At 48.1% G+C, this 26,600-nt stretch overlaps 2 protein-coding genes across 5 annotated transcripts in view; both read left to right on the forward strand.

Moving 5' to 3' along the window:
- The first annotated feature begins 389 nt into the window (after positions 1 to 389).
- Positions 390 to 26,600, forward strand: part of LOC144225745 (uncharacterized) — a 51,572-nt gene continuing 25,361 nt past the window's right edge. Inside the window, exon 1 of the mRNA XM_077756990.1 lies at positions 390 to 1,243. Coding sequence (XP_077613116.1) covers positions 854 to 1,243 — 390 coding nt within the window. The 5' untranslated portion in view covers positions 390 to 853. The remainder of the gene's footprint in view (positions 1,244 to 26,600) is intronic.
- LOC144225757 (uncharacterized) lies at positions 9,941 to 25,397 on the forward strand. Of its 4 annotated transcripts, XM_077757022.1 has the most exons (3): positions 13,571 to 15,152; positions 23,710 to 23,806; positions 24,547 to 24,633. In XM_077757022.1, the coding sequence occupies exons 1-3, from the start codon at positions 13,665 to 13,667 to the stop codon at positions 24,555 to 24,557; spliced, it is 1,596 nt and encodes a 531-aa protein (XP_077613148.1). In that variant the 5' UTR covers positions 13,571 to 13,664; the 3' UTR covers positions 24,558 to 24,633. The 4 variants fall into 4 exon arrangements, with proteins under 4 accessions (XP_077613151.1, XP_077613148.1, XP_077613147.1 ...); XM_077757025.1 differs by lacking the exons at positions 23,710 to 23,806; positions 24,547 to 24,633 and adding an exon at positions 9,941 to 10,031 and having other exon boundaries at positions 13,522 to 18,787; XM_077757021.1 differs by having other exon boundaries at positions 23,710 to 25,397.

Here is a 26,600-nt window from a genome sequence, read left to right on the forward strand (position 1 = left end):
CCTTTATTTTATTAAAGCTGAACTCTTTTCCAATGTTCAGTCATTGAACTGCCTATGTAACACATAAACATTTTAAACGGACCATGCTGGAAACTGGAGACCTTAGTTTCCCTCTAAGCCTCCTGTATCCTTGACTCCCCACCTCACAGAATGGCAAATCCATTTTCTGGTAATTTGGGCCAACTACATGACTTAGAGGTTCATTCATCTTATGAAAAAGGCACTGGACTAAATAAGGCCCTGGAGAGTGTGCAGCCTGTGAAAGGGGACTTCCAGTGTCCTCCTCGGGAGGTTTTGTGGGTTTTTTTAAGTTTTTTTTTTTCCTTTTTGAGAGAGAGAAAGAGAGAGAGAGAGAGAAACTTGAGCAGAGTGGGGAATGGGGCAGAGAGCGAGTGAAAATCCTAAGCAGGCTCTGCGCTGTCAGCACAGAGTGTGAGATCACCACCTGGGCCTACATCAAGTCAGATGCTTAACCAACTGAGCTGATAAGGTGGCCCCTCCTTGGGAGGATTTTTAAGCTACTTTTTGGTCTGTTACCCTAGAAGAAGACCGGGGAAAGTGGTGCCGAAAAGGGGAAGCCACCAGGCCAGCTGGGGCAGAAGGTCAACTCCTCGCCTTCGCATACACCTCCACCCTGACAGATGTCCCTGTCTCCGGAGCCTCGACTTCCCAGGCACAGCATGGAGGCTCTCACCGCTGTCCCCTGTCCTCCGAGTTGTGTTCACTTAAGACGTCAGATCTGTTGCTCGTTTGCCAGTGCTCCTTCTCCTCGGAGGAAAACTTCTGTAAGTACACCCTGCCGGGTTGGAGTCAGAGGAGGGAAACCACACTACCCAGAAGGCATCTGAGACCAATGACGGCCAAGAACAGGGGCGCTTCCTGCGGCTCACGTACGTGGGCGGGACTTCCGGGGTTTTCACTACCGCCGCCATTTGCCTCAGCGGTTCGCCCTGGGACGGCCTTGACCCGCGGCGGGCTGTGCCGGCGCCGCTCCTTCGGCCTTTCGTGGAGAGCGAGCGGAGAAGGAGGCGCTTCGCAGGGGCTGCGACTCCCTGTAGCGGGTGTGCCCCTGGCCGCTCACCGGGCCGCGGCCTCCCGGCCGCCCTCGAACCCCGGAGTCGCCGAGGGCGGCGCCCCGAGTCGTGGTGCCTTTTACGCGGCGGCCTCCCGGGCGCTCGCCTCTCCCTGCCTTACTCGACCCGCGGGGCCCACGATGGCGGCGCCGCCGACCGGCCTGACGCAGGTCAGTGGACGTTGGCGTCGGGGTTGCTGCGTCCGTGCGAGGGCGGAGACCGACCCCGGGGGGCCGGGAGCCCCGACGTCGCGTGTTGCGGGGGCGGGGGCTGACTTGCGGGTCAGTTGACCCCCAGTTCCTTGAAGTATTTGGTCTCTGACTTGCTCAGTAAATGTGGCGAGAACGAATGATGCTTCCGTCTGGAACTCTCGTCAGTCTTAGGGTATNCCAGGACCTGGGACGGTCCACGCTGCCCCACCTGCCCTCTTGTAACAGGCGACCTTCGGCGTCGGGCGGAGGGGGACCGCTCTCCAGGCGGAGAGAAGTGCAGGGAGGCCCGGGAGGGCCAGTGAGGCTGCCGTGGTCCCAGCTGCGGGGGCGGGGCGGGGGGCGGGACCCTCTGGTCTTCGCGGCAAGTTCCGCCCCTCCTGCTCCCGCGCTGACTTTGCGGTCGGTCACAGGCTAATCTTCCCGTGGCCGAGCCTGTTCTCCGTAGCCATGTGTGCTCCCTGGTCCCGAAGTTTCCTGGCCTCGGAGGAAGTGCTGTCAGAGCTCAGAAAGGAAAAAGAGGCTAATGGTTCAGAGTGGAATCTCCCCGGGAGTCGGGGAGTCCGGGAGTCCCAGGGCCGGGGGAAGGGGCACAGGGTCCTACCAGTTACCCAAGGAGGTGCCCCACCTCTCCAGGTGCCTTTCCTGTGAGGTCAGTGCTGAGGGCTCTGCTCCTCAGTCCATGTTGCAAAAATAGTTTCAGGGGTGATGGAAATGTATTTAACGACAAAAGTTGGGGTAAATGCTTCACAATGTCATTACTTTGTAATCACTGATTATGGGGGAGTTCCCACTTGCTTCTCTTCCTCCCGGTATTGGAGTAACTGGCGGTTAAAAGGTTGCCTCTGGTGTGTAAGGTGCAAGACTTTGGGTGAATTGAGGAAACTGCCTTAGCCTTTCACGGGCTGTGGTTGGAGGTGATGAACCGTTCACCTCGGGGGCTGTGGGAGAAATCTCGAGAATCCTGAAGCACGCTGAGCTGAGTCATTTCCGTGTAAGTCTCACAACTGTTATCAGTGAAGTGGGAACTGTTATTTATTGATCCAGAAACAGAGGCTCAGAGAAATGAAGTGATGTCTTCAAGGTAACACGGCTGGCAACTGTCGGGTTTCCAGAGTTTGGATTCCAGCCACAGGACACTGACTTACGGACTGGGGACTTGTAGTCGCTTTAACCAGGATGTGCCCCTCAGCATGGGGCAGGCAGCTAGCAGGACCAGTGAGGCCCAGGTACTGCTGTTGTCACCAGTACTGTTACTGTCATTATTCACTCATCGCTCTGATGTCCAGAGCCCATGGTGTCTGCATCTCCCAGTCCACCCATCACTTCCATCGTCTTGTGTGACCTTCCGGTGGCTTNTTCGGTAATCGTGCCCATGTAACCCAAGTAATTTTGTCAGGCTGAGACTCCTTGTATCAGAGAGTGTAGGGACATCAGCTGGAATTGAGAGACACCCTGACATCAGCATTGCATTATTCTCTTTCCTGCCTTCTGATTGTTTTTGATGGCAAGTCTGGACTTACTGCTGAACCTTTTTAAAAGTAATTAATTAATTTATTTAGCATTTACTTATTTGTGGGGGGGGAGAGAGAGAGCGTGTGTGTGCGTGTGAGCAAGCGAGGCGGGGGAGGGGCAGAGAGAAAGGGAAAGAGAATCCCAAGCTGGCTCCTGCACTGTCGGCGCGGAGCCCAAAGGGCGCTCAGCCCCGTGAACCGCAAGATCATGACCTGAGTTGAAACCAAGAGTCGAATGCTTGACTGACTGAGCCCCCATGTGCCCTTATGGTGAAGCTTGATACACCTTCACTCCCCACCCCTCCAGTTGTTGGTACTTTTCTCTTTAAAACAGAAGGAGCTTTGAGCTCACAGCCCTGAGCAGGCAGCATGACTCACTGGGACTTACCATCATTTTGACTGCACTGCTGAGTTTGTGGTGACCTGCCACTAAAGGAAGTCTCCAGGTTTCTGTACCAGAGTGATGCAGGATTCCTTCTTCGAAGAAAACAAGAAAAATTCAGAATGGGTGATGTTCAAAAGTAGTTAATAATCATAGATACCCTGAGCACTGACTGTGTGGGACTGTTGGGGCTTAATCATGCTCCACTCTTGTAAATTGTCACAACATCCACCCCACCCCCCTGTATCAATTTGCACCTGCAAGATTTGCATTTGTAGAAGTGACTTAATGATAGATGACGTAAAGAGGTTAATGCTGTCATGCGTTTTGCAGACCTCTGTGTGCATTTACATACATACGTACACAGCTGTGCATGTTTGTACATACACGCCCCTGTATGTGCCGAAAAGAATCTTTTTCCTCTATTCAGCCACACTTCTGATAGCAAAATCCTGTTTCCGACACCACGCAGTTCTGACACACGCTAAGGTCACAGAGATCCCACAGGTTAAGGGCTCAGTCTCGTAGGGCAGCCCCTTCGCCTCCCACACATCCGGTCACAAGTCCAGGTCGTCATCTGTCTGGATCAGCTGGCTATACATCAGGTATGATCCCCTCCGCAGGTTTGATAATTTGCTAGGGTGGCTCATAGAACTTAGGCAAGCACCTTAACATTACCCAGTTATTATAAAGGATTAAAGTCAGGAACGGCCACGTGGAAGAGATGCAGAGGACCGGGCTTGCCACCCTTCCTGCAGCTCGCTGTGTTCACCAACCTGGAAACTCCCTGAACCACGTTAGGGCTTTTTATGAAAGCTTCATTACATCGGCATCATGGATGAAATCACTGGCTGTTCGTGATTGAACTCTGTCTCCAGCCTCTCGCTTCACAGAAGTTGGGGTTGGAACCGAACGTTCTAGTGCTATAATCCTGTGGTTAGTTCCCCTGGCCTCTCCTTAGGAGTGTTCTAAAAGTCATCTCAGGAACATAATAGAACTCCTAACAGAGGATAGCTCCTGTGTCTAATTTTGGTCTTTGGAGAGGCAGTCTGGACACGTGCTGGGGTGAAGGTGTTAGTGCAGGGGGGTCATCGTTGAGGTGTTGGTCTGGGATGATGATGTCTGCGTGTGGGACTGGGGTGTCCTTTGCAGGTGAAGGCCCCCTCCAGTTGATGGGGCCCCCGTGCTTGCCGTGCTTGGTTGAAACGATGGTGTTAGTGTGGGGTGTTAGTAGGCCAAGAGGCCTTTTGTAAGGCGAGCTAGAGACCCATTTGGGGTTATTTGTCACACTGGGATTTGAAAAGGAGTTATTCAGAGTGAACGTCTTCTACTTAAACTAGCTATTTGGGGCGAGTTTGGGCCAGAAAGCTCTGGAGTGTCTCTTCCCAGAGCCCAGCTTTGTTTAATTGGGGAAATGAGGTGTGTGTCCTTTACCAGTATCGCCTGCAGCTCTGAGGGGAACGAGGAATGCCTGGTGGTCCCTTGTGGTTTTGACTTATTTTGGTGGTGTCTGCGAGACAGCAGGTTCTTTGAGTTTTTTCCCCCCGAAGGGCTCAGGTTTTGGGCAGTGGCGCAGCAGTTTATGATGAATGTGGAGATGGGATCATTTGTGGCCAGGGCATCTGGTGCGAAGATAACCCCCTGAAGTTTGGCCAAGTAATGTTTCTTAAGTCCCATTTTTATTTAGAACATTCTGGCTAAGGGTTAGAAAGCCGCAGCATTCCACTGAACCCCATCGGATGTGACGGAAAGTAGTGTCTCTTGTAGTCCCTGAGCTCCTGTAATTATTCGCTCCTTTACTCCCAGGGGCTTTCCGGGGACCTGGGGAATGGGTGACGTCCTCCAGCAGCAGAGCACGTGACGGGGGACTGCGGACAGGAGAGGCTGCCAGCTCCTCCGAGTGGAGAATTCCATGTGGCCCAGAACAAGTGCCTGCCTGTCTCAGAGGGTCGTTGTCGGTGGTGCCAGCCCGTCTCGGTGTCATCGGTGGTGGTGCCAGCCTGTCCCGGGGGGTCATCGGTGGTGGTGCCAGCCTGTCCCGGGGGGGTCATCGTTGATGATGCCAGCCCATCTCGGGGTCGCCATGGCGGCACCGAGCTCGTGTCGTGGTTTGTGTGACCCGGGGCACAGTGGGCAGCCGGGCGTGGAGGTTACAGGCTCCTGTGTGTGAGACGGCTGTTTTCAGGGGGGCCTAGTGTGTGGTCAGTTGTGTTTTTAACAGTGTAGCACTGGAACTGGGGACAGTTTGTCTCATCAGAAGCCCTCGGGGCCATCGTTGGTCATCCAGAAACTCCCGAATGCTTGAGAAGGAAGATGTTGTCACAGCCTCTGTAGTAAAGGAGGCTCTGAGGGCACCCGCTACGGTGTCTGTTAACAGTATTTTGAACAGATTTTGGAGTCTGTGTGGGAGAAAGCCTCACTTAAGGTGGGCTGACCTGTCACTGTCAGCACCAGCGAGATTAAATAAAATGTGGAAATGAGGAATATAGTAACGAGATCCCAAGTAATACTAAGTAGTGTTAGTATCTAAAACTAATCTCCCAGGGACTCCTGGGGGTCCCAGTTGGTTGAGTGTCAGATCTTGATTCAGCTCAGGCCGTGATCTCATGGTTTGTGTGGGTTTGAGCCCCATGTTGGGCTCCGAGCAGACAGCTCCGAACCTGCTTGGGATTTTTCTCTCCCTCTCTCTGCCCATCCCCCACTCACCTGTGCTGGCATGGGTGTGCGCGCTTGCTCTCACTCGCTCTCGCGCGCGCTCTCTCTCTCTCTCTCTCTCTCTCTCTCTCTCTTAAAATAAAGAAATTATAATATAACCAATCCCACAAAGGGATTAAAAGATGTTGGGTTTATGTATCCGTAGCGAGTGTGTCACGTGAACTTCCTCGGACAAGGTCGTCCTCGATGTACCGTCACACGTGTNCTCTCTCTCTCTCTCTCTCTCTCTCTTAAAGAAATTATAATATAACCAATCCCACAAAGGGATTAAAAGATGTTGGGTTTATGTATCCGTAGCGAGTGTGTCACGTGAACTTCCTCGGACAAGGTCGTCCTCGATGTACCGTCACACGTGTGCTCCTGCAGAAAGGTGGACACACTTCACATCTTGTCTGCAGAGATGTGTGCGGGGGCAGAACTGTTGAGCCACCCTCGTCAGCTGCCCGGGAGAGGAGGCTTTCCCTGCGGGGGAGGGTGGGGGCAGGCAGGCTGGCGTTGAAGCAGTTCGAACAGGCACCGAGCAGCACAGGGTTGGCCAGATCTGTAAGCCCAAAATAATCAGCAGGGTGTTGATGGAATGACGTTCTTGATTTCTGTTGCGTGTTGGATGTGTGGACTGTGTGAAACAGCTCTGGCTGCCAGACTGTGGCTTCACCAGCAGCTTTATTTCCACATCATTCTGGAGGCTGGAGGTTCCAGACTGAGGTGCTGTCAGATAGGTGTCTGATGACGATCTCTTCCTGGCCACCACCTCGTGCTATGTCCTCATGTGGCCTTTCAGAGGAAAGGTGTCCTTTTAAGGACACCACTGCTACCTGATTGGGCCACATCCCACGGCCTCATGTAACCTAATGCCCTCCTTAAAGATCCTATCTCCATACTCGATCACATTGGGAATTTGAGCATAATGAGGACACATTCCATTCTTAGTAGAGACCCTGGTGGATGGTGTCAAGGTTGCAGTTACTCCCCATGAGGTGCCCTTCATCTGTCCCAGGTTTGAGAACAGACACAACCGGGCTGTCCGGTGGAGCAGCAGTAGGGCAGTCATTCCTTTATTGATCAGCTTTTATGGGATAAAAGGCCCCTTTTCAGCTTCCATTGGGCTCTTTTAACTATTTTACCTGCGGTCTGTGGGCCCCATCTTACCAATCCAGTTTGTAAGTGCCAAAAATATATTGTAATTCTGTGATGCATCAGAGCATCCGAGCCATAATGGCAACATTTAGGACGGTGGGTGCTGTGACGAGGGGAGGTGTAGGCAAGTGTGCAGGTGCGGTGAGATACCTGTTTTCCCTCTGTATTAGCTGCTTCTTAAGTTTGGGCAGCGCAGTATTTACATTTAGTGGAATCTCCAGGTATAACTAGGATTTGAGCCCCAGTATTGGTTCAACTTATGAAGTTTTGTCAATTGGTGCATTTTAGAAATCCGGAAGTTAATTCAGAACCTACATTGTATAGTCAGAGAAGGCATTTAGTGCCCAGCTTTGTTTTGGTGATATAAGTTTTTTTGGAATATAAATTTTGTTATATAGAATTATTATATATAACTTGTTACCTTAACTTTTAGCATATAAGTTTTGCATTTCTAATCACGTCAAACCATAGACCATGTTTTAGTTATATACTGTGCATTTACTTATTTTTTATTTTCTCCCTGTGTATCTAGGGGTTCGTTTTTGTTACTGTTTTTAAGTCAATCAGTAGTTTAGAATGATTGTTCCGTTTTCTAAACCTGGTATTTGCTTGGTATATGAGTTTTAAAGCGCCCGCCCCCTGCTTTATTCTCTGGGCTTTTAGCTGCCTGGAGCCCCACACTGAATTTGTCTCCTGCTGGTGTGAGGAGGAGCGGGGAGGGCCTGGGGCCTCTGGGCAGCAGCCTCCCTGGGATGGCCCTGGGCAGCATAATTGTTGTCGTCACTGCTCTGTCCCTGATCATTGTCCTTTTCTTTGGGTGTTTACCTGATCAGCTCCCGGCAGTCCCAAGTGGCCCCTGTTGAGTGGTGGCCTCCTCTAGGGCGCCCAGACAGCTGCAGAGGGGCCAGGGCTTACGTCTGGGGATTTTAAGGAGGAAAGTCTGGCGTGCTGCTGGGCAGCCATAGTCGGGGTGCCCGGACGCATTGACTGGGGGCTGTGTAATCTGGAATGAGGAAAGATGCACCCTGAGGTGCCCTAGCAGGAACAAGATACTCCATACGCTTCTTTTTCTCCCTTACACATTGAACCACAGGTCTCCGAGGATGCGCTGCGTCATCCCTACTGGGTTGGGGGACAGACTACAACAGTAGGGCCAGCAGCCATGGCAGGATTTGCCCTTAAAGCAATTGAGGCCTCTTGTGCCACATCATCTGAGGAGGTCGCCCCGCACTGTGTGGCCAGTAGATCCCTTCTATCACACGGGGGACCAGTGCTGGGACTCTGCCCCAGATGTGCCCAGAAAAGGGCGAGCCCGTACCATCAGTCCCTCAGGTAACCCAGCTGAGCAGTCCAGCACTGACTTCGTGCTGCTGGCTCTCTGGGCACACCTGCGCCGGGAGGCCGGGGGGACAGGGGGCCTTGGCCGTGCACAGCAGTCACTTATCCTAGTTGCCCCTGGGGGCACCTGCCCAGAGATTTGACCACGGAAAGACGGAGGAGATTGGTCTTTGTAGATAAATCGGCAGCTAGGGAATCAGCCCTTGGAGACCTAGATTATCACGCCTGTAAACTACAGGACCTAAAAAAAGTCTCAGATCAGTAAAGACACATACTTTGTTTTGAATGGAGAGAGTCAATATTTTAAATATGTCAGTTATTTAAATTATCTCATAAATTTATTTCCACTTTAAACATAATGTATTTGAATTGCTTGCCGTAGTTACTGGGATATGGTTACACCCCATAAATACTGGTTTTTCATTTACTGTTAGGATTAGAAATTCCACAATAACGGGGTAGATCAACGAAGCCACGCTTCAGAGTCCTGCTAGGAAGTGACATGGGAGCAGAGACCAGAAGAGTTAGAGTTAGCTGAGTTAGCTAGAGGCACAAGGTGGGAAGAGAACAGCCTGCCAGGTAGAAGGGCCAACACATGAAAAGGCCCTGGGGTCGCAGGGAGTGGGACTCCTGAGAGCTGAAGGGAAGTCTTACTCCCTTTTCGACGGCCCAGTAACTGGGCCCCGCGCTGGGCCTGCGGCAGACGTGAGTGAGGTTTGCGTAGTGACAGCCGATACTCTCGGGCTGTGCTTCCACGTCTGCCCGCGCAGCATTCTGTGGGTCCCGGTGCCTCTGCCCGTGACTTCTCTGCAGTCCTGTGTTTTCCCCCGCGTCTGAGACGACAGAGCAGCTCAGTCTTCACCCTGAAGGAAGTTGATTCTCTCGTCTATAAGTTCAGAGGTGGTCCCGGCTCCCGGCCTGGTGGGTGGCAGCCTGGCAGTGTGTTTCTGCACCTCCTCTCTGCTCTGGGTCTTTCAGGCAGGTTCCCTCATAAAAGCCCCAGGATGCCGCCGGACCACAGCAGCGGCGGGCCCCCCCCCCGCTCAGCCGTCCTGGCTGCTGCGAGGTTGTGTGCCTTAACAGTCGGTGATGGAGGATTGCCACTTGCGGGTTGGTAGAGGTTGTGGTTTTTCAACCTTCCTTTGATGCCAGAACCTGCTGGGAAGGTTTGTAAATCTCCAGATACCCAGGCTTCGCCTGCAGAGGTTTGCTTTCATTGGATGTGAAGCAGACATGCCAGGGGGCATGGATGCACACATGTGTGAGACACACTTCCTTGGGTTAATGAGAAAACACTTTCTGGAAGAAGGGGATCCTCTTCCTGGGATTCTGTGAGCTGGAAGTCAAAGGGAGCAAGTGCTGTCTACACAGCCAGGATTGCTGTCTCAAGTCTTTGGATCCTAGCAGTGGTGTTTGTGCCTGTTTCCAGGTGACAGGTCAGTGTTCACGTGGATGGGAACAGCTTCATTCTGAGGTCATAATCCACATCTTGAAGTCCCAGACTAGATTGAGGGGTTTATTTCTCTTCACCAAAACCCCGGCATCGTCTTTCTTTCTCCGTGAACAGGGTGTCCTGTTCCTCGACCGGAGCTGATCTGCCAGCTGGAGCGCGGGCAGCAGCTGTGGACGGCGAAGAGAGACCTGTCTCGGAGCACCTATCCAGGTAGGAGCCAGGATGCGGGCAGGTGGGAGACCCTGCAGGCTCCAGGCCGGGAGGGGACCGCGGGCCCTGGACCCCCGGGAAGCGTCTCGTTCTGGCCTCTGGTGGTTTGGAAGCCGGGGAACCCTTTGACCTAGAGCCCGCGCGCCCAGAGAGGGACCCGTGATGTCGCTCCCTCCTTCCACCTGCCAAGTTTCGGTGACCGGTCCTGCGGCCCCACCAGGTTGGAGACGGGACACAGCCGCAGAGAGCCGCTCACGCGTCCCCCACCCTCAGTGCCTCCGTCCCGCCCGCCGTCCCCAGGTCCTGTGCAGCTTAGGGCCCCCGCGTCTCCTCTCGGTCACGTGCACCCCCTCCGTCAGACCCGCCCCCACGCTCCTTGCTCGCTCTGGTCATCTCCCCTCTGGGGGCTGCCGGCCTCCCCACCGCTCTGTGTGCGGGGTNCAGCTTGAGCCTCGACCCTTCCACACTCTCATGGGCTCTCCTGTGTCTGCAGCTTCCGCGTCCGTGTAGCGGATGAGGTCTTGCCCTTGACCCGGGGCCACTTCCTGAACTGGAGTGTAGAGCACCTTTTCAGGGAAATTTCTTCCTCCTCCGTTTTCTGTTTGTTGCATAATGTAACTTCAGCCTTTCTCTACTCAACGTAAAATATCCTTAAGGGGCGCCTGGGTGGCTCAGTCAGTTAAACATCTGTCTTTGGCTCAGGTCATGATCTCACAGTTTGTGAGTGCCAGCCCTGCATCAGGCTCTGTGCTGACAGCTCGGAGCCTGGAGCCTGCTTCAGATTCTGTGTCTCCCTCTCTCTCTGCCCCTCCCTGCTCACATTCATGCTCACTTGCTCTCTTCTCTCAAAAATAAACATAAAATACGTATGTGTATATATATAGTATATATGCTCCAGTTCCTTATGGTCGAAGGTGGTCAATAAAGTTCCCGGCTCAAGTGGCACCCATCCTCTCTCCATGCGGTCACGTGTTCACTTATGCACACACGGCACTGCCCAGCGGTATTGTGCAAGTGGTTATGCCTCTTTAATGTTTCTTGGAGTGAGGTTGATGGATTACGGGCTGTGCAGCCTTCCAAGTTTTTACTGGGTAATTGCCACTGTTCTTTTTTTATTTAAAAAAATTTTTAATATTTATATATTGAGAGAGAAACATTTGACATTTAATCTTTCGATCCGAGGTAGAACTGGAGTCTCTTGTGAGATAGCAGTACAATTTTGCATTTCCAGTGTGACACGAGTCTTCCTGGCTCCATTTGCTGTTTCTCTCCTTCTACCCCCGAGCTGCTCTGCCCCCTCTGCCGTCCACTAAGCTCCCTGCATGTGTGTTTCCCGAACTCTTAATCTTTTTCCGCTGCTCGTTGTCTTCTCTCTGTGCCGGTACCATAGTGTGCAGGTGTCCATAATTTTGTGACAGCACTGTCATCTGAGACGGTAGGTGTCCTCTTTATTCTTGCCTCTTTGACCCTTCATACAAGTCCTGCCATCAGACTGTGAAGTTCCTTGACAACCCAGTTGGCATCTTATAGGGAATTTATTGAAACTGTTTTTACTCATTTGGGTAGAATTGTCAGTTTTTTATTTTTATTCCCCCCAGTTTTGTTGAGTAATAATGGACCTGCGTCGCCATATGGGTTTCCCCACCATGGGAAAGTAGAGTGCTCCTGTGAAACTTTTCATTAGGAGAAATTACCATTTATTTATATGGAAGATTTTTTTACTATTTCCATACTCTAAAAATAATCTCTCTCAGCGTTTTCTGATACCTTAGGACACATCTTGCTGACGGATGCCCAAAATAAGTTGAGAGGAAAGCACAGATGCTCGCAGACACAGCTCCGAGCTGTGGCGGTTCGACCTTGGGGACTGTTTTGGTGACGGCGCTCGGTGGGCCCGCCGCCTCTGTGACAGCTCGCTGCAACACAGACGCCCAACACAAGCAAAGATTTTTGCTTTTTCACGGTTTTTCCTAAAAGGGAAAGTCTGTGAATTTCTTTCAGGTAGTGGAAACAGGTACTGATGTTGGCCTAAGGAAGGAGAAAATTAAAAAGGAAACAAGGTTTTTTCTTGTGATGAGAACTGTTAGGATTTACTCTCTCACCTGCTCTGTGTCACGACATCGGCGGTAGCTAGGGTCCTGGTGTGGTACGTCACGTTCCTAGCACTTAACCTTGTAACTGGAAGTTTGTCCCTCTCAACCCACCTTCCTCCAACTCCCCTGACCCCCACGTTGAATTCTTTATCGCTCCAGCTCTTCCTTCATGTCTTCAAGTGAAGTTGTATCATTTTCTCCTCTAGATCCACGTGTATTTTGCTGGTCTCTTCCCCACACTGGTCCTCAGGGAAACCCAGTACATGCCCTGTCCTGGGAGTCCTCACTGTCCCCCGTCAGAACCTTGGGAGTCCTGTTCCCTTGTCTCCTCCTGTCCCTGGATTCTCATCGACACCATCCTTGAGCTCTCGGCCCCCTTGTACATTCTGTCTCCTGAGGCTGCTGCGCCCTCGGTGCTTCCTTTCTGGGCGACTCTGTGCTGCCGGTGGAGCTCCCATCATGGGCACCTCCGATTGGAAAACTCTGGTGATCTCTGAACACAGTAGCCAGATTCAAGGCTAAGAACACAGAGCTCCCGAGAATGCCAAGTTTTCCCAGGTCATCTGAAACCACTAGTTCAGAGATTTCCCACAACTACCCTTAGGTTCGACAAATTGCTAGAAAGACTCAAAAAACTTCTAAAATCTGTTATTACTCTGCCCTCGGTATTTGTTACAGATTAAGGATACAGCCTAGAAGCAGGGCCAGAGGCGTTCCAAACACAGAACTTCAATGTCTTCAGTGATTTGTTCCTTCCTGGCATCAGTGTGTGACAATAATACTCACGGATATGGCCAACCTGGGAGATTGGCCAGAGTGTCACTATTCTGATTTTTATTGAGCCTTCTTTATGTGAGCACAGTTGATTGAGTCATTGTCCGTGGGACTCAGTCTCTAGCTCTTTTTCCCTTTCTGGAGGTCCAGCTGATATCTCGTGGCTCAAAGTCCTAACTTTCTAATTACGTGGTTGGTTTTTCTAATGTGGCTGGATCTTGTCTTGAGTCATCTCGTTAGTATAAAGTGAGGGCCTGTAATGAGTTACCTGATGTCCTAAAAGGGGCACAATCCTAGGCACCCATGTGGGATGTCCACACGTAGAGGAACCGTGCAGCATGCAGCGTCATAATTAGTCTGTGCGCCCGCATCCAGGATGGGATCGTGGTGGTATTTCCTCTCCAGACCTCCTGTCCCCACACCTGGCTTCTCCCTCTGGGTTCCCTCCTTTCAAGATGTCAACAGTCCAAGGTCCAGCAGAAAAAATCCTGAGATTCAGAGGTAGTAAAACATAGCAGAGACAGGCACTGCTTTCATCTTTGTTTCTTTCACTGAAATGCTAGTTTTGTTTTTCCCATGTTGTCGTTATTCACAGGCCTTTTTCTGTATTGGGCTTCTTTCAGGTGACCAGGACAAACCCAAGACCACAGAACCTACAGCTGGTGAGCCAGCCCTGCCTGAGGGGGCCTCATTCCAGGAACTAAGACGGGGTGACCCAGGGAACTACCAGTGGGGCCAAACTAAGGATCGGGACGGACCGTCAGAAATGCAGGAAGGACACTTGAGACCAGGGTTTGAACCCCAGAAGGAGAAGCTCCCTGAGGAAATGAGTCTTGGATATGATGGCTTAGGGACAGCTGATGGTGCGTGTTCACGGATTGCACGGGCCCTGATCCCTCCGGGCGGTGCTGTCCGTGACCGTGACCGTGACCGTGACTCATGTGGATCAGAGAAAGATCCCATGATTCAAGAAGAGGAAAATGCCTTTAAGTGCAATGAATGCGGGAAAACTTTTAATAAGAAGCACCTTCTTGCTGGACATGAAAAGATTCACTCTGGCGTGAAGCCCTATGAATGCACCGAGTGCGGGAAAACCTTTATCAAGAGCACACACCTCCTGCAGCACCACATGATCCACACCGGGGAGAGGCCCTACGAGTGCATGGAGTGCGGGAAGGCCTTCAACCGCAAGTCCTACCTTACCCAGCACCAGCGGATTCACAGTGGGGAGAAGCCTTATAAGTGCAGCGAGTGTGGAAAGGCCTTCACCCACCGCTCCAATTTTGTCCTGCATAAGAGGAGACACGCTGGAGAGAAACCCTTTGTGTGCAAAGAGTGCGGGCAGGTCTTTCGACACCGGCCGGGTTTCCTTCGACATCACATCATCCACACCGGCGAGAACCCCTATGAGTGCTTTGAGTGTGGCAAGGTCTTCAAACACAGGTCCTACCTCATGTGGCACCAGCAGACTCACACGGGGGAGAAGCCCTACGAGTGCAGCGAGTGCGGGAAGGCCTTCTGCGAGAGCGCGGCCCTCATCCACCACTATGTCATCCACACGGGGGAGAAGCCCTTCGAGTGCCTGGAGTGCGGGAAGGCCTTCAACCACAGGTCCTACCTCAAGAGGCACCAGAGGATCCACACCGGGGAGAAGCCCTTTGTGTGCACCGAGTGTGGAAGGGCCTTCACCCACTGCTCCACTTTCATCTTGCACAAAAGGGCCCACACCGGAGAAAAGCCTTTTGAGTGCAAAGAATGTGGGAAAGCCTTCAGCACTAGGAAAGACCTCATCCGACACTTCAGCATCCACACCGGGGAGAAGCCCTTTGAGTGCTCTGAGTGCGGGAAGGCCTTCAACCGCCGCTCGGGGCTCACGAGGCACCAGCGGATTCACAGCGGAGAGAAGCCCTATGAGTGCATGGAGTGCGGCAAATCGTTCTGCTGGAGCACGAACCTCATCAGGCACGCCATCATCCACACCGGGGAGAAGCCCTATAAGTGCGGCGAGTGCGGAAAGGCCTTCAGTCGCAGCTCCTCCCTCACTCAGCATCAGAGGATTCATGCTGGGAGACACCCCGTCAGCGTCGGCGCCGCAGAAGTGGGGAGACCCTTCGCGAGCGGGCAGTCCTCCGTCACCCTGCGAGAACTCCTTCTGGGGAAAGACTTCTTGAATGTAACCACTGAGCAAAACCTTTTGCCAGAGAAAACCTCTACCGTGGCATCTGATCGAACCTACCAAAGAGAAACCCCCCAGGTATCTTCGCTGTGAGAAAACCTTCCCTTTCAGCCTGTCAGGAGTCGTGTGGAGACGCAGTTAGAGGTTGACCCGGCCCAGAGCCTTACTGTGCGCCTGCGAGTTCATCCGTGAGGGAGAGAACGAGTGTTGATTGTGCACGAAGTAAAACCTTCAGCTACGTTTTTCCTCTTAGTGTGCGCTGCAGCGTTATCTCAGGAATTTTTATAAAAAGAAGGTGGCGATTTAGAAGGGCAAATGAAGTGAAAAATTTGTGAGACTTTTCTGTCAAGCTTTGTCAAGCACTTTGTCGTGGATTCATTCCTCAGTTTACTTGGAGCAGGGGGTGGTATTTCAGAGGCTACGGGCCTTGACCCTTTGTGTGTCTTGTATATACGTTCATTACTGTCCGGTGGCAGGAGAGTTAGACCTTTGAGGACAGGTATTAAAAGTGGTAAATACACACATAAGAATGGGCACATTTTATTGCAGCAGTTAGGACTGAGACTTAACAGTTTTAGAAAACAAACTGTTCTTCTTAAACCCCAAACTTTCCTTGAGCCTATCTATCTACTTAGTTTCCGTAGCTGTACAGTAAACCTCAAGATTGGGTAAGAGTGATTCCTCTCTATTACTTACATTGATTTAGCTTTCTTAGTTCCTTTGACTTTTCATATAAATCTTAGGATGCAAAAAGTCATGTTTCCATTTTTATAGGGATTGGTTTAAGTCTATAGATCTGATTGTTGAAAAGCAGCATCATGAACGTTGTACATGCTATGACACTTCAGTTATTTAATTCTTTATTTCATTACCGTTTTATAATTTTCAATACAGGCTCCTTATTTTTGTTAATATTTGTAACTAGATTTTTTTTTTTTTGAGTGATTGTAAATGGCATTGATTTTTACATTTTGGTTTATCATATGCTCTTTGGTAGTGTGCAGAATGATCATTGGTTTGAGGGATGATATTTTGGCATCCGGCAACCTTGCTGAACTCAACATTATTTCTAACCATTTCTCTAAATAGAATCCTTAGAATTTTCTGCAAAGATACGTCAGCTGCATACAGAGTTTTATTTCTTCCTTCCCGTCTGTATGTCTATGACTTTATTTTCTTATCTCATTAGGTGTTCTTCCAATGTGATAATCAGATAGGAGTAGTCAGAAAGGATGCCCTTGACCGATTTCTCATATGAGGTGGGAATGTTCAATTTTTCATCAAATACGATGTTAAAGTTCTTTTTGGAGCTCTCTTAGCAAGTTTAGAAAATTTCCATCTATTCATAATTTGCTGGGATTTTATTTTTAGTTATGAATTGAGTGTTGGATTTTGCCAAATGCTTTGCCTCCATCAATTGATGTGATCATCTGATTTTTCTTCTATAGCTTATTGATATAATGTATTACATTGATTAGTTTTAAATATTGAACCATTCTTGCATCCTTGGAATAAATCCTACTTGGTTGTGGAGTAAAATAGTTTTATGTATCATATATTAAACATTCCATTTGATTATATTTTGTGGAGGAAATTTTCCTCTAATTTTCTGAATTCAGAATAATTTTTATATTGGATACATTAGATAGTTTTAAGTTTGTCATTTTCAAGGAATTGTTCCATTTTATCTAAATTTTCTAATTTGCAGACTTGTCTGAAATTTTTCCTTATCACCATTTTAATGGCAGCAGGATCTATACTTCTGTCCCATTTGATTCCTGATTTTGGAAATAGGTCTGCTCTCTCTTCATCGTGTCCATCTTCTTAGGCAGTTATCAATTTTATTGATCATTTTGAAGAACGAGCACTTTATTTCATTTGTTTCTCACTACTGTTTATATAATTTCACTAATTTCGGTTTTGATCTTTATTATGTATTTTCTTTTACTTGCTTTGGTCATATTTTGCTCTTCATTTCTTTTCTGATTTAAGCATTTAGTACGATAAAGTTCCCTTACAGCATTGTGACAGCTTCGTCCCACAAGTGTTGTCTTAAGTTTATTTATTTTGTGTGAGAGAGAGAGCGAGAATGCACACATGCGTGCCCAAGGGAGGGGCGGAGAGAGAGAATTCCAACTCTGCCCTAAGTGCAGAGCCCGATGCAAGACTTGAACTCAACAACCATGATAGTATGACCTGAGCTGAAATCAAGAGTTGGATGCTTAACTGACTAAGCCACCCAGGCGCCCCCCCTCCCCAACTTATTTTAATTACAGTTTATTCAGCTCTTTAGAGACTTTACTGGGTTCATGGATTGTTGTTTAGTATCTAGTGTTTAGAGTATTTTATCTTTTGTTATCTAGTTTGTTTCATATTTGGCCTCTTTAAATTTGTTGAAGTGTTTATGACCCAGTCTTCTTGAATGTTTTAAAAGGCTGCTTGTAAAGAATTGGTTCTGCTGTCATTGGGTGGAGTTTCTATAAATGTCTGCACAATCCTCTTGGTTGGTAGTAGTAGTCAAATTTTCTGTATCCTTACTGACCTTCTGTTTAGTATTTCTGTCAGTTCCACAGAGAGGATCATGGAGTCCTGAATCATAACTGTCTGTCTTTAAATTCTATTATTTTCTGCTTCAGATATTTTAAGCTCTGTTGTAGGGTGCATTCACATTTACTATTGATATATTGTCTTGGTGTATTGACCCTTTCCTTATTTAATAACCCTTTTTGTCCCTGTTCATTTCCTTGCCTTTGAAGCATACTTGAGTGATAATATAGTCCCTACTTCGCGGGTTTTTTTAATGTTTCTTTTTTAAGAAAGAGCAGGGGAGGGGCAGAGAGGGAGACAGAGGATCCCAAGCAGGCTCTGGGCTTCCAACACAGGGCTCGAACTCATGAACCATGAGATCATGAACTGAGCCAGAGTCAGACACTTAACCAACTGAGCCATCCAGGCGTTCCGCCCTATTGCATGTTTTGATTAATGTTTGCATGGTGTATATTTTTCCATAATTTTATTTCCAACCTTATCTGTGTCACTACATTTGAAGAAGTTTCTTATAACAGCATATAGTTGGGTCATGCTTTTTTATCCCTTCTACATTCTTTTAATTGGTAGAGTCACATCATTTAAATTGAAATAATTATTGGTGTCTTAGGGCTTAAAAGTACCATTTTTTTGTTTTTTGCTTCTGTCCCCTTTACATTGTGTCTCTTGTTTACTGGCTGTTTTTGTCATTTTCCTTTTCTATTTTGTTGTTTTGCATTCCTTTGGGTTACTCCAACAATTTTTAGAATTCCATCTGATATACCTGTGATGTTTTGAGTGTTGTCTTAACTTTTGTACTGTAGGCATTGTATATACATAATTTATCAGTATTTTAAGCACTTTGATGTACAGAAGCCTTGATTCCATTAGGTTCCTTTGCATTTTCCATTTTAAATCTAATTATTTTAAGTATTTCCCTTTGTACCCCAAGCACCATGTTGGATGTTGTGATTTGTGCGTCAGCTGTCAAACATTTTTTAACAAAACTCATGAAAAGCATGGTCTCTTTATTTCTACTTTTACTCATTCCGTTTCTATTATTCTTCCTCCCTTGAAGTCCCAGACCTTATGTTAACATTTCCCTTCTGTTTGGTAAATTTCCTGTGGTCTTTCGTCTGGGGTAGGTCTGCTATTGACAAATGATTTTGATTTCCTTCATCTAAAAATGTTTGTGTCCCCTTCATTCTTTTTTTTTTTTTAATTTTCTTTTAATGTTTTATTTCTGAGAGAGAGAGAGTGTGAGCAGGGGAGGGTCAGAGAGAGAGGGAGACACAGAATCTGAAGCAGTCTCCAGGCTCTGAGCTGTCAGCACAGAGCCTGACGCGGGGCTCAAACCCACGAACCATGAGTATGACCTGAGCTGAAGTCGGACGCTTAACCAACTGAGCCACCCAGGCTCCCCTGTGTCCCCTTCATTCTTGAAGGATGTTCTCATGGGATAAAAGACTTGGGGTTTACCGTTCTTTTAGTACAAGAAAAGTAAGTTACCTCTTTGTGTCCTCCATGGTTTCAGATGAGAAACCTACTTATTGCCATTCAGCCCGTTGTTCCCTATCTGTAGTGCATCCTTTCTGTGAAGGGCCTTCAGAATGTTTTTATCCTTAGTATTTGTAAGTTTGATTACGATGTGTCCTGGCACAGAGTTTTTGGAGTTTTCCTCTTTGGTATTTAACTTTTTAAATCTGAGGGCATATGTCCTTTGCCAAATCTGGGGGATTTTCAGCAATTATGTCCTCTAATAATTTTTCAGCCCTACTCTTTCTCCTGTTTTTCAGGGACTCGAATTAAATGAGTTCTCAAATTTTTTTTGTTGATCTAGTCTTCTTTTCTCTCTATTACGCAGATTTATCCCTTTCCATTGACCTTTCTTTGAGCTCACTGATTCTTTTGTCTCTCATCCCATCTCCTGTTAAACTTAATGATTGTTTTTGCTTTTGTGGTGTTTGTTTTTGTTTAGTTTTTTCTTTTTTTCCAATTTAATTTCCACTGGTTTCTTTTTTACATTTTCTAATTCCTTGCCTAGTTCATAATACCAAAGAAGGACTCTGAGAAATAAAACAGGCAAAACTATGTTGTCCAGGGTCCTGGTTCTCTGGTGGTCTGTCTTGATACTGGAATAGAAATCTTAAAGTATGCAGAGAAATGGAACTCCTGTTATCCACAAATATTTCTTAAAACTGAAGATCTACACTTATTCAGGGTTACAGTCTCAAGGGAAAATTGGTGTGTAAAATCCCCAGCTCTGTGTGTCTTGTTAGTGCCCCAGAGGAGAAGGGATCCCTCCTCCCCAGGGATCACTCTTCCTCTTCGNTCGAAGGTACTTTCCTGGTTTCTGTGACTTCCTGCCCTTCTCCTTCAGAGGCTCTGCGTCTTCTTCCATCTATTAAACAATTATGCTTCTCAGGATCCATGTGTCGCCATTGCTTACTCACTTGTGAGGTGGTCCCTGAGTGAGTTCTTCTCCCTGCCCCCGAGGCATTTTACTCCCAGTGATCTACAGAGTTCCCCCAAATCCTCGTCTCCAGGTTGAACTCCTTTCACAGTTGATTAGGAAGTGTGGGATTGGGGAGTGGAGGCCCAGTGAGCTGGCTGCCAAACCCATGCCCCAAGCACCTCACTGCCTCCCATAGGGCCAGTTTGTGCACCCTGAGAAATAGAGCAGACCATTTTCATTGGTCTGCAGATTACTTTCTCATTTGACAATACATGAGATAAACCAAGCTCACTTTTTAGGGCTATATAATCTGGAACTGTGCAGAAAGTATAGACAAGGGGTGTGAGGTGGCGGGGAGGTAGCGAACAGCTAAGGCAGGATTTGGGTTTGGGGTTGTGTGTTTGAGGTGTCCCGGATCTCAGTCAAGGCCACTGTCTTCTGCCTTTTTGCCCAAGTCAGACGCTTTGCAGCCATTTCATTCATTTCACTTTTTTCTCCCCCTTACAGACCCTCAGTATGTCTGTATCTTCTAGTTTGGGCCCCTCACAGAGTGTTTACACAAAGCTGTTTATGCAGGTGACACAGTATATGGCATGTTGCCCTTGAAGAGAATCTGCATAGCCTGTGTGGCCAGACGGGTAAGGTTTTAGAAATCACAGTGAATGATTTTATCAGGAGTCGTGAGGACCACCCTGTTTTACAGTGTTTTGCTATCAAGACTCACAGGACTCCCCATTTTGTCATATTCGGGAGCAGGCTGTGGTTTATCACAGCAAAGTCAGCCAAGGAGAGAGGCACCAAGTACAGAGAAGGCCAGAGGACGTCAGAGACCAGCTTCAAGTGCCCTGTCTCTGGGAAATCACACAGGACAGCCTTAATTTAAGCTCCATTAAGGAATTAAGACCATGATTGTAAAAGTCTACTAGGGGGCGCCTGGGTGGCTCAGTTGGTTAGGTGTCTGACCCTTGATTTCGGTTGAGGTCGTGATTTCACGGTTCCTGAGTTCAAGTTCAAATTGGGCTCTGCCCTGACAGCACAGAGACTGCTTGGGATTTTCTCCCTCTCTCTCTCTGTCCCACCTGACTTGCTCACTCTCTCAAAATAAATAAATAAACACATTTTTAAAAATTCTAGATCTCTGGGGCGCCTGGGTGGCTTAGTCGGTTAAGCGTCCGACTTTCGCTTGGGTCATGATCTCGCGGTTCGTGGGTTCGAGCCCCGCGTCGGGCTCTGTGCTGGCTGCCAGCTCAGAGCCTGGAGCCTGTTTCAGTCTGTGACTCCCTCTCTCTCTGACCCTCCCCTGCTCACGCTGTCTCTCTCTCTCTCTCCTAGAAATAAATGAAACATTAAAAAAAAAAAAAAAAAAAATTCTAGATCTCTTATTGGCCTTCTGGTGAAGATCAAGTGTAAAAAATTCTAGAGAAGTTCATTACAGACTCTTGGTGTTCTGGAGAGAGAATATGTGCAAAAGCACATACCAAGTTCTAGGTTTCCAGAAGGGTAGCAAGTTCAGTGTAAGCGACATTGTTTCCACAAACTTAGGCACACTGAGCTGTTCCTTCCCAGGTGAGGGGGGAACCTCCATTATCTGAGGTCTCAAACCCCAGCCGAGGGCAAGCCTTGCAAGCTCAAAGGACAGTCCCAGGCCTGCTCTGTTACTTCCTTATAATGAGGGATAGGGTACCAAATGCTGGTTACATTTCTGTGCATAAAGCAAATACAGTTACTACAAATTAAGAGTCACAACTTTGAAGGCTTATGTAAACCACTGTAACCAAAAAAATCACCAAGTCACAGTAGAACTTAGAAACTAGCCAGGATTTAGGGCACCTGGGTGGCTCAGATGGTCAAGCGTCAGACTTCGGCTCAAGTCATGATCTCATAGTTTGTGGGTTTGAGCCCCACGCCGGGCTCTGTGCCGACACCTCAGAGCCTGGAGCCTGCTCTGGATTCTGTCTTTCTTTCTTGCCCCTCCCCCGCTTGAGCTCTGTCTTTCAAAAATTAATACATGTTAAAAAGAAAAAAGAAACTAGCCAGGATTTAATTTAGTGATGACAAGGTTCAGGGAGAGCTGATGAGAAAGGACTTTTGTTTCTTCCAAATGTGTGTGTGTGTGCGTGTGTGTGTGTGTGTGTGTGTGTATACAAATACACATCACTTAGGACTCACTCGCCACATATATATATATGCCTAATAGAGGTAGTATATTACATATACATGTAAGTGTATATGGCTTCCAGTGGTCTGACTTGCAGACGTAGCCCTTATTTGCCTTTATCTATAAAGCCGAGGGCCAGACTGACGTGTGTCTGGAGCACGCACACCCACAGTTTTTCATCTCTTTGTTCCTACCGTTCCTACTCTGCCTCTGGCTGCAACAAATAGAAAATTAAGTGCATCATTTTGTGCACTTTACTTGAAATTAGTGGGTTGCAGGCTTCGTCAGGGTGACGGGTCTGTCCGTGTGACTGGGAGGGCGTGGGACTGTCGCGCTCCAGCCGGGAGGGCTCCCTACAGACATGAGGCAGGACACCTGTGGGAACCTGGCCTCGGGGAGTGCGAGCGGCTCCCTCTCTTCTCAGCGACGGCCTTTGCCGCCTCAGCTGTGGGGCGCGGGGGTGCCTCTGGAGCCCTCAGCGATGTCCCCCTCGAGTTTTGAGGGCTGACGACCTGNAACATTTGAAGGAGGCAGAGTGGGGTAAGAGTAGATTAAAATAATCCATACTGTGAAACCATTACATTCATGTCCATACTTTTATACTAATTTGATTACTTGTCCCTTCTGATCAACTGTTGTGATAAACTCTGCTTCCTTTAAATGGTAAACAGTAACTCTGTTTAAGGGCCGCCTGCGTGGCTCAGTCGGTTAAGTGTCCCACTTCGGCTCAGGTCATGATCTCACAGTTCGTGAATTCGAGTCCCACATCGGGCTCTGTGCTGACTGCTTAGAGCCTGGAGCCTGCAGCCTGCTTCAGATTCTGTGTCTCTCTCTCTCTGCCCCTCTCCCCTCAAAAATAAAACAAAAAGAAATCTGGTTAACATTTAAAGGAAGCAGAGTAGGGTATGGGTTGATTAAAATAACAATCCATACTGTGAAAGCATTATATTCATGTTTATATTTTTGTACTAATTTGAATACTTGTCCCTTCTGATCATCTGTTTGTACTTTGTGACAAGCCACCTTACTGTGTCACTACCTGACTTTAAGTCAGTGTCTCCCCTACCCCCAAATCTGGAAAACAGTCTAATAGATCTTCTCTCTTGACCCTCCTATAGTCTAATTTCCACACTACTCAGCTTGATCTTTTTAATTCACAAATCAGATTACATTATCATTCAGCTGGAAACCTCCCCAGATGGTCATCTGTTTCACAGTTTACTAACTATATATATTTTTAATTTTCTATGTTCTGGCATTTGGAGTCTTGCTGACTGTGGAGAGTCTGCCCCTCCCAGGACCAGCCAGTTAGCAGAGACAGCTAACAACTTCCCCAGGACCTCGCTTTTCACATGCAAACTACCCACATCTCTGGCTCCAGAAAATTTGAGGGCCAGGAACCAGACGGGGAGGACACTTAGGCCCCGAAGCCCTACCATATTTTTCAAAGCAGCCAATCCTAAGCTGTTTACCTGTCCTGCCCTGCTTTGCTGCAGAAAACCCGACAAATGTGCTGGGCCATGCTTTCTCCGTCGCTGCCGCCGCCTCCCAAGCCAACCTGCTGCTTCCCCACGCTCCCCACGCTCCTCTGTGGTATGTCTGGTAGAACAGGGGGTTAGACAGGGGCTGGAGGCAGGGGTGGTGACAGGTAGGTTACGCATGACAAGCAGGGTGTCTCAACTCCCTGCCTGCCTCCCAGCCCCCCAGGGATGACAGAGCAGGGGCCCTGGGTGCAGAGCAGCTCCCAGGTCCTAATGCATTTGCACTGCAGTTTGGCCCCCTCTGCCGTGGGGAAGGCTGGCAAGACCGTTCAGGAAGGAAAACTGTAGGGTCAAAGACCCCCTCCCGACGAGGGGGGTCCCCCCAAGTAATTGGAAGTAGTGTCTACGAGAGTCCGCTCCACCCATGAGCCAAGACCCCACTTACGTGAAGAGAAAAGACCCCTGTAGCCTCAGGGCAGTGCCTCATTCTCCCACCTTGAGAAGGCACTGTCCTTAATAACCGGCTTCGTGCTTTACTACTTTCCTTCTGGCTGGTTTTATCTGAGAGCAGATCCTCACATAAACCTTCCGTTGTGAATCTGAGAACCGAGCCCTCCATCCACGCCACGCAGAACCTCCCTAACGTGGGTAACATGCCCTAACCCCCAGCTGTTAGGGATGCGAGCATAAACTTCTCCCTTGGTCACAGTCCCTTCCAGATCTGCTGCCTTACCACACCTGAGGAAACAAATCCCAGGTACATTTTAGAACACAGTCTGGAGCGAATTAAAACCTCCTTACAAAGGCTGACCGGGTTCTACACAATTTGTCTCCATTTACCTAACTCTCCAGGTCCCACCTGAATCCCTGCAATGCAGCTCTAGCTCCACAAGCCTTCACTCTGGGAAGGTCTTTCTCTAAAGACTCCGGAGCCATCTCCTTGGAATGCAGACATCCGCGGAGATGGCATCTCTATCAGTTTCTGTGGGAAGATAGGAGCCTCACTTTGGTGGGCACCTGGCTCCAAGTTGCAAAACTGAAGACTAACAAAGGAAGCCTTGTTAATTTACAACGGAGCTGGGAGGCTGGAAGGTAGAGCTCATGGGGCCACTCCAAGTCAATCACAGGAAGAATCGTGAATTCCAGGCCCCGACAGGGAAAGATGGACCCTGCATCCCCTGTAAGAAATCAACCATCCCTGCAACTCAGCCAATGAGAAACTGCCATAATCTTGAACTGTTGCCTTCCTCCAGTGGAATTTGTTCAACCCTCCCAACTCACTCCTCCATAAAATAACTCTTCTCTTTGTTTGTTGCATTTGCCTATGGTTTCACTGTAGTTTGTGTGTCTCTGCGTACAATTCTGTGCTATTTCCAAATAAAACGTTTTTGTGGGTAAAATAACTGACTTTTATTTTTAAGGCTAACACCACTTTCTACCCTCAAGAAATAAGATGTTTGTTTTCCTTTATAGAAAACTAATGTAGGGGCAGATAGCCACACCCCAATTACCAGGTAAATTTAGGCCCAACTATGTGTGACAAATGGTGCTATTATGTTTTCTAACTTGAGGACTAATTATTGTCTGTGTTGAAGATATGTAATGGGAAACACTGGGAGAGCCAGTGTCTGCTTGGCTTTATGAAATGGTATCTTTCTCACTTTCCATCTCTTAGCAATTATCTGTGATATGGCATCACATTCCCTTTAAGGCTTATTCAGTAATAAACTTTTATTTATTTTTCTACTATCTTTGTGAGGAGGTTTTCTGGGTTGGGAGAAGATTTTTTCTTTTTAAATTATATCCCTCCAAGGAATGAAAAAAAAAAAAAAAAAAACCTCAAGCAACCTGGCTATACAGGTGACAACATCCTTCATGACCTTGTAACATGAGACCACTTAATCACACTGTGTGTTACCATATATGGGAGTTAAAGAAATAGAAAACGTATTTATTTATTTATTTATTTATTTATCTTTATTTCCAGGAGAGAGAGAGAGAGCGAGCGTGAGCAGGGGAGGGTCAGAGAGAGAGGGAGTCACAGACTGAAACAGACTCCAGGCTCTGAGCTGGCAGTCAGCACAGAGCCCGACGCGGGGCTCGAACCCACTAACCGCGAGATCATGACCTAAGCGAAAGTCGGACGCTCAACCGACTAAGCCACCCAGGTGCCCCATAGAAACGTATTAAAAAAAAAACAAAAACAAAAACTACACCACATGGCGTTTGGGGTTCGGTTCTTTGGGTAGAAACCCAACTGAGCCGTGCCAGCATGAATAAAATTGCTTCCTGGAAAGAAAAGCCTCAGTGTCATGACTCTCCTGCTACATTACCCGTCTAAAAGAATACAATTTAAGTTTTTGGTAATGTCTGTATATGCCATAGAAATAGACATGTGGGCCAATTTTACTATTTCAGACCCCAGAGGCAAACTGCTTAGAGGGTCTCTGAAAATTAATAAAAGGAAATTTCAATAAAATGGAGTCAGGAGGCCACACGGGAGCTCTGACATCCTGACTAGGGATGTCAATCATAGACCCTCAACAGAAGAATCCTCAACAAGAAAGAATCATCAATTATAGGCCCCAAGGAGAGAAGATAAACATCGCATACAAGAAATTGACCACCCCTGCAACTCAACCAATGAGAAACTGTCTTTTACTAAACTGTTGCTTTTCTCTAATGGACTTTCTTTCAAAACAAGCCCTCCCAAACTTCCCTCTCCTTAAAATAGCGTTTCTCTCCTACATTTGAGGGCTACCCTATGGTTTTTACTGTAGCTTCCTTGTTCCTATATTGTAATTCTCTGCTCGCAAACATTCTTTCCCCCTGGTGAAAAATAACTGAATTGTATTTTCAAGGTTAAGAGTCTAGCAAATACACAGCCCATGGTGGCAAAGGGTGAG

Source organism: Crocuta crocuta, unplaced genomic scaffold (genome assembly GCF_008692635.1).
Source record: "Crocuta crocuta isolate KB4526 unplaced genomic scaffold, BGI_CrCroc_1.0 scaffold142, whole genome shotgun sequence".
NCBI lineage: Eukaryota > Metazoa > Chordata > Mammalia > Carnivora > Hyaenidae > Crocuta > Crocuta crocuta.

Bases quoted from the DNA above. Each gene is read 5' to 3' on its own strand.
- LOC144225757 (XM_077757021.1), top strand. From the start codon at position 13,665: ATGCAGGAAGGACACTTGAGACCAGGGTTTGAACCCCAGAAGGAGAAG. The intron at 15,153-23,709 runs GTATCTTCGCTG...GCTTTGCTGCAG, and splicing joins ACCAAAGAGAAACCCCCCAG to AAAACCCGACAAATGTGCTG.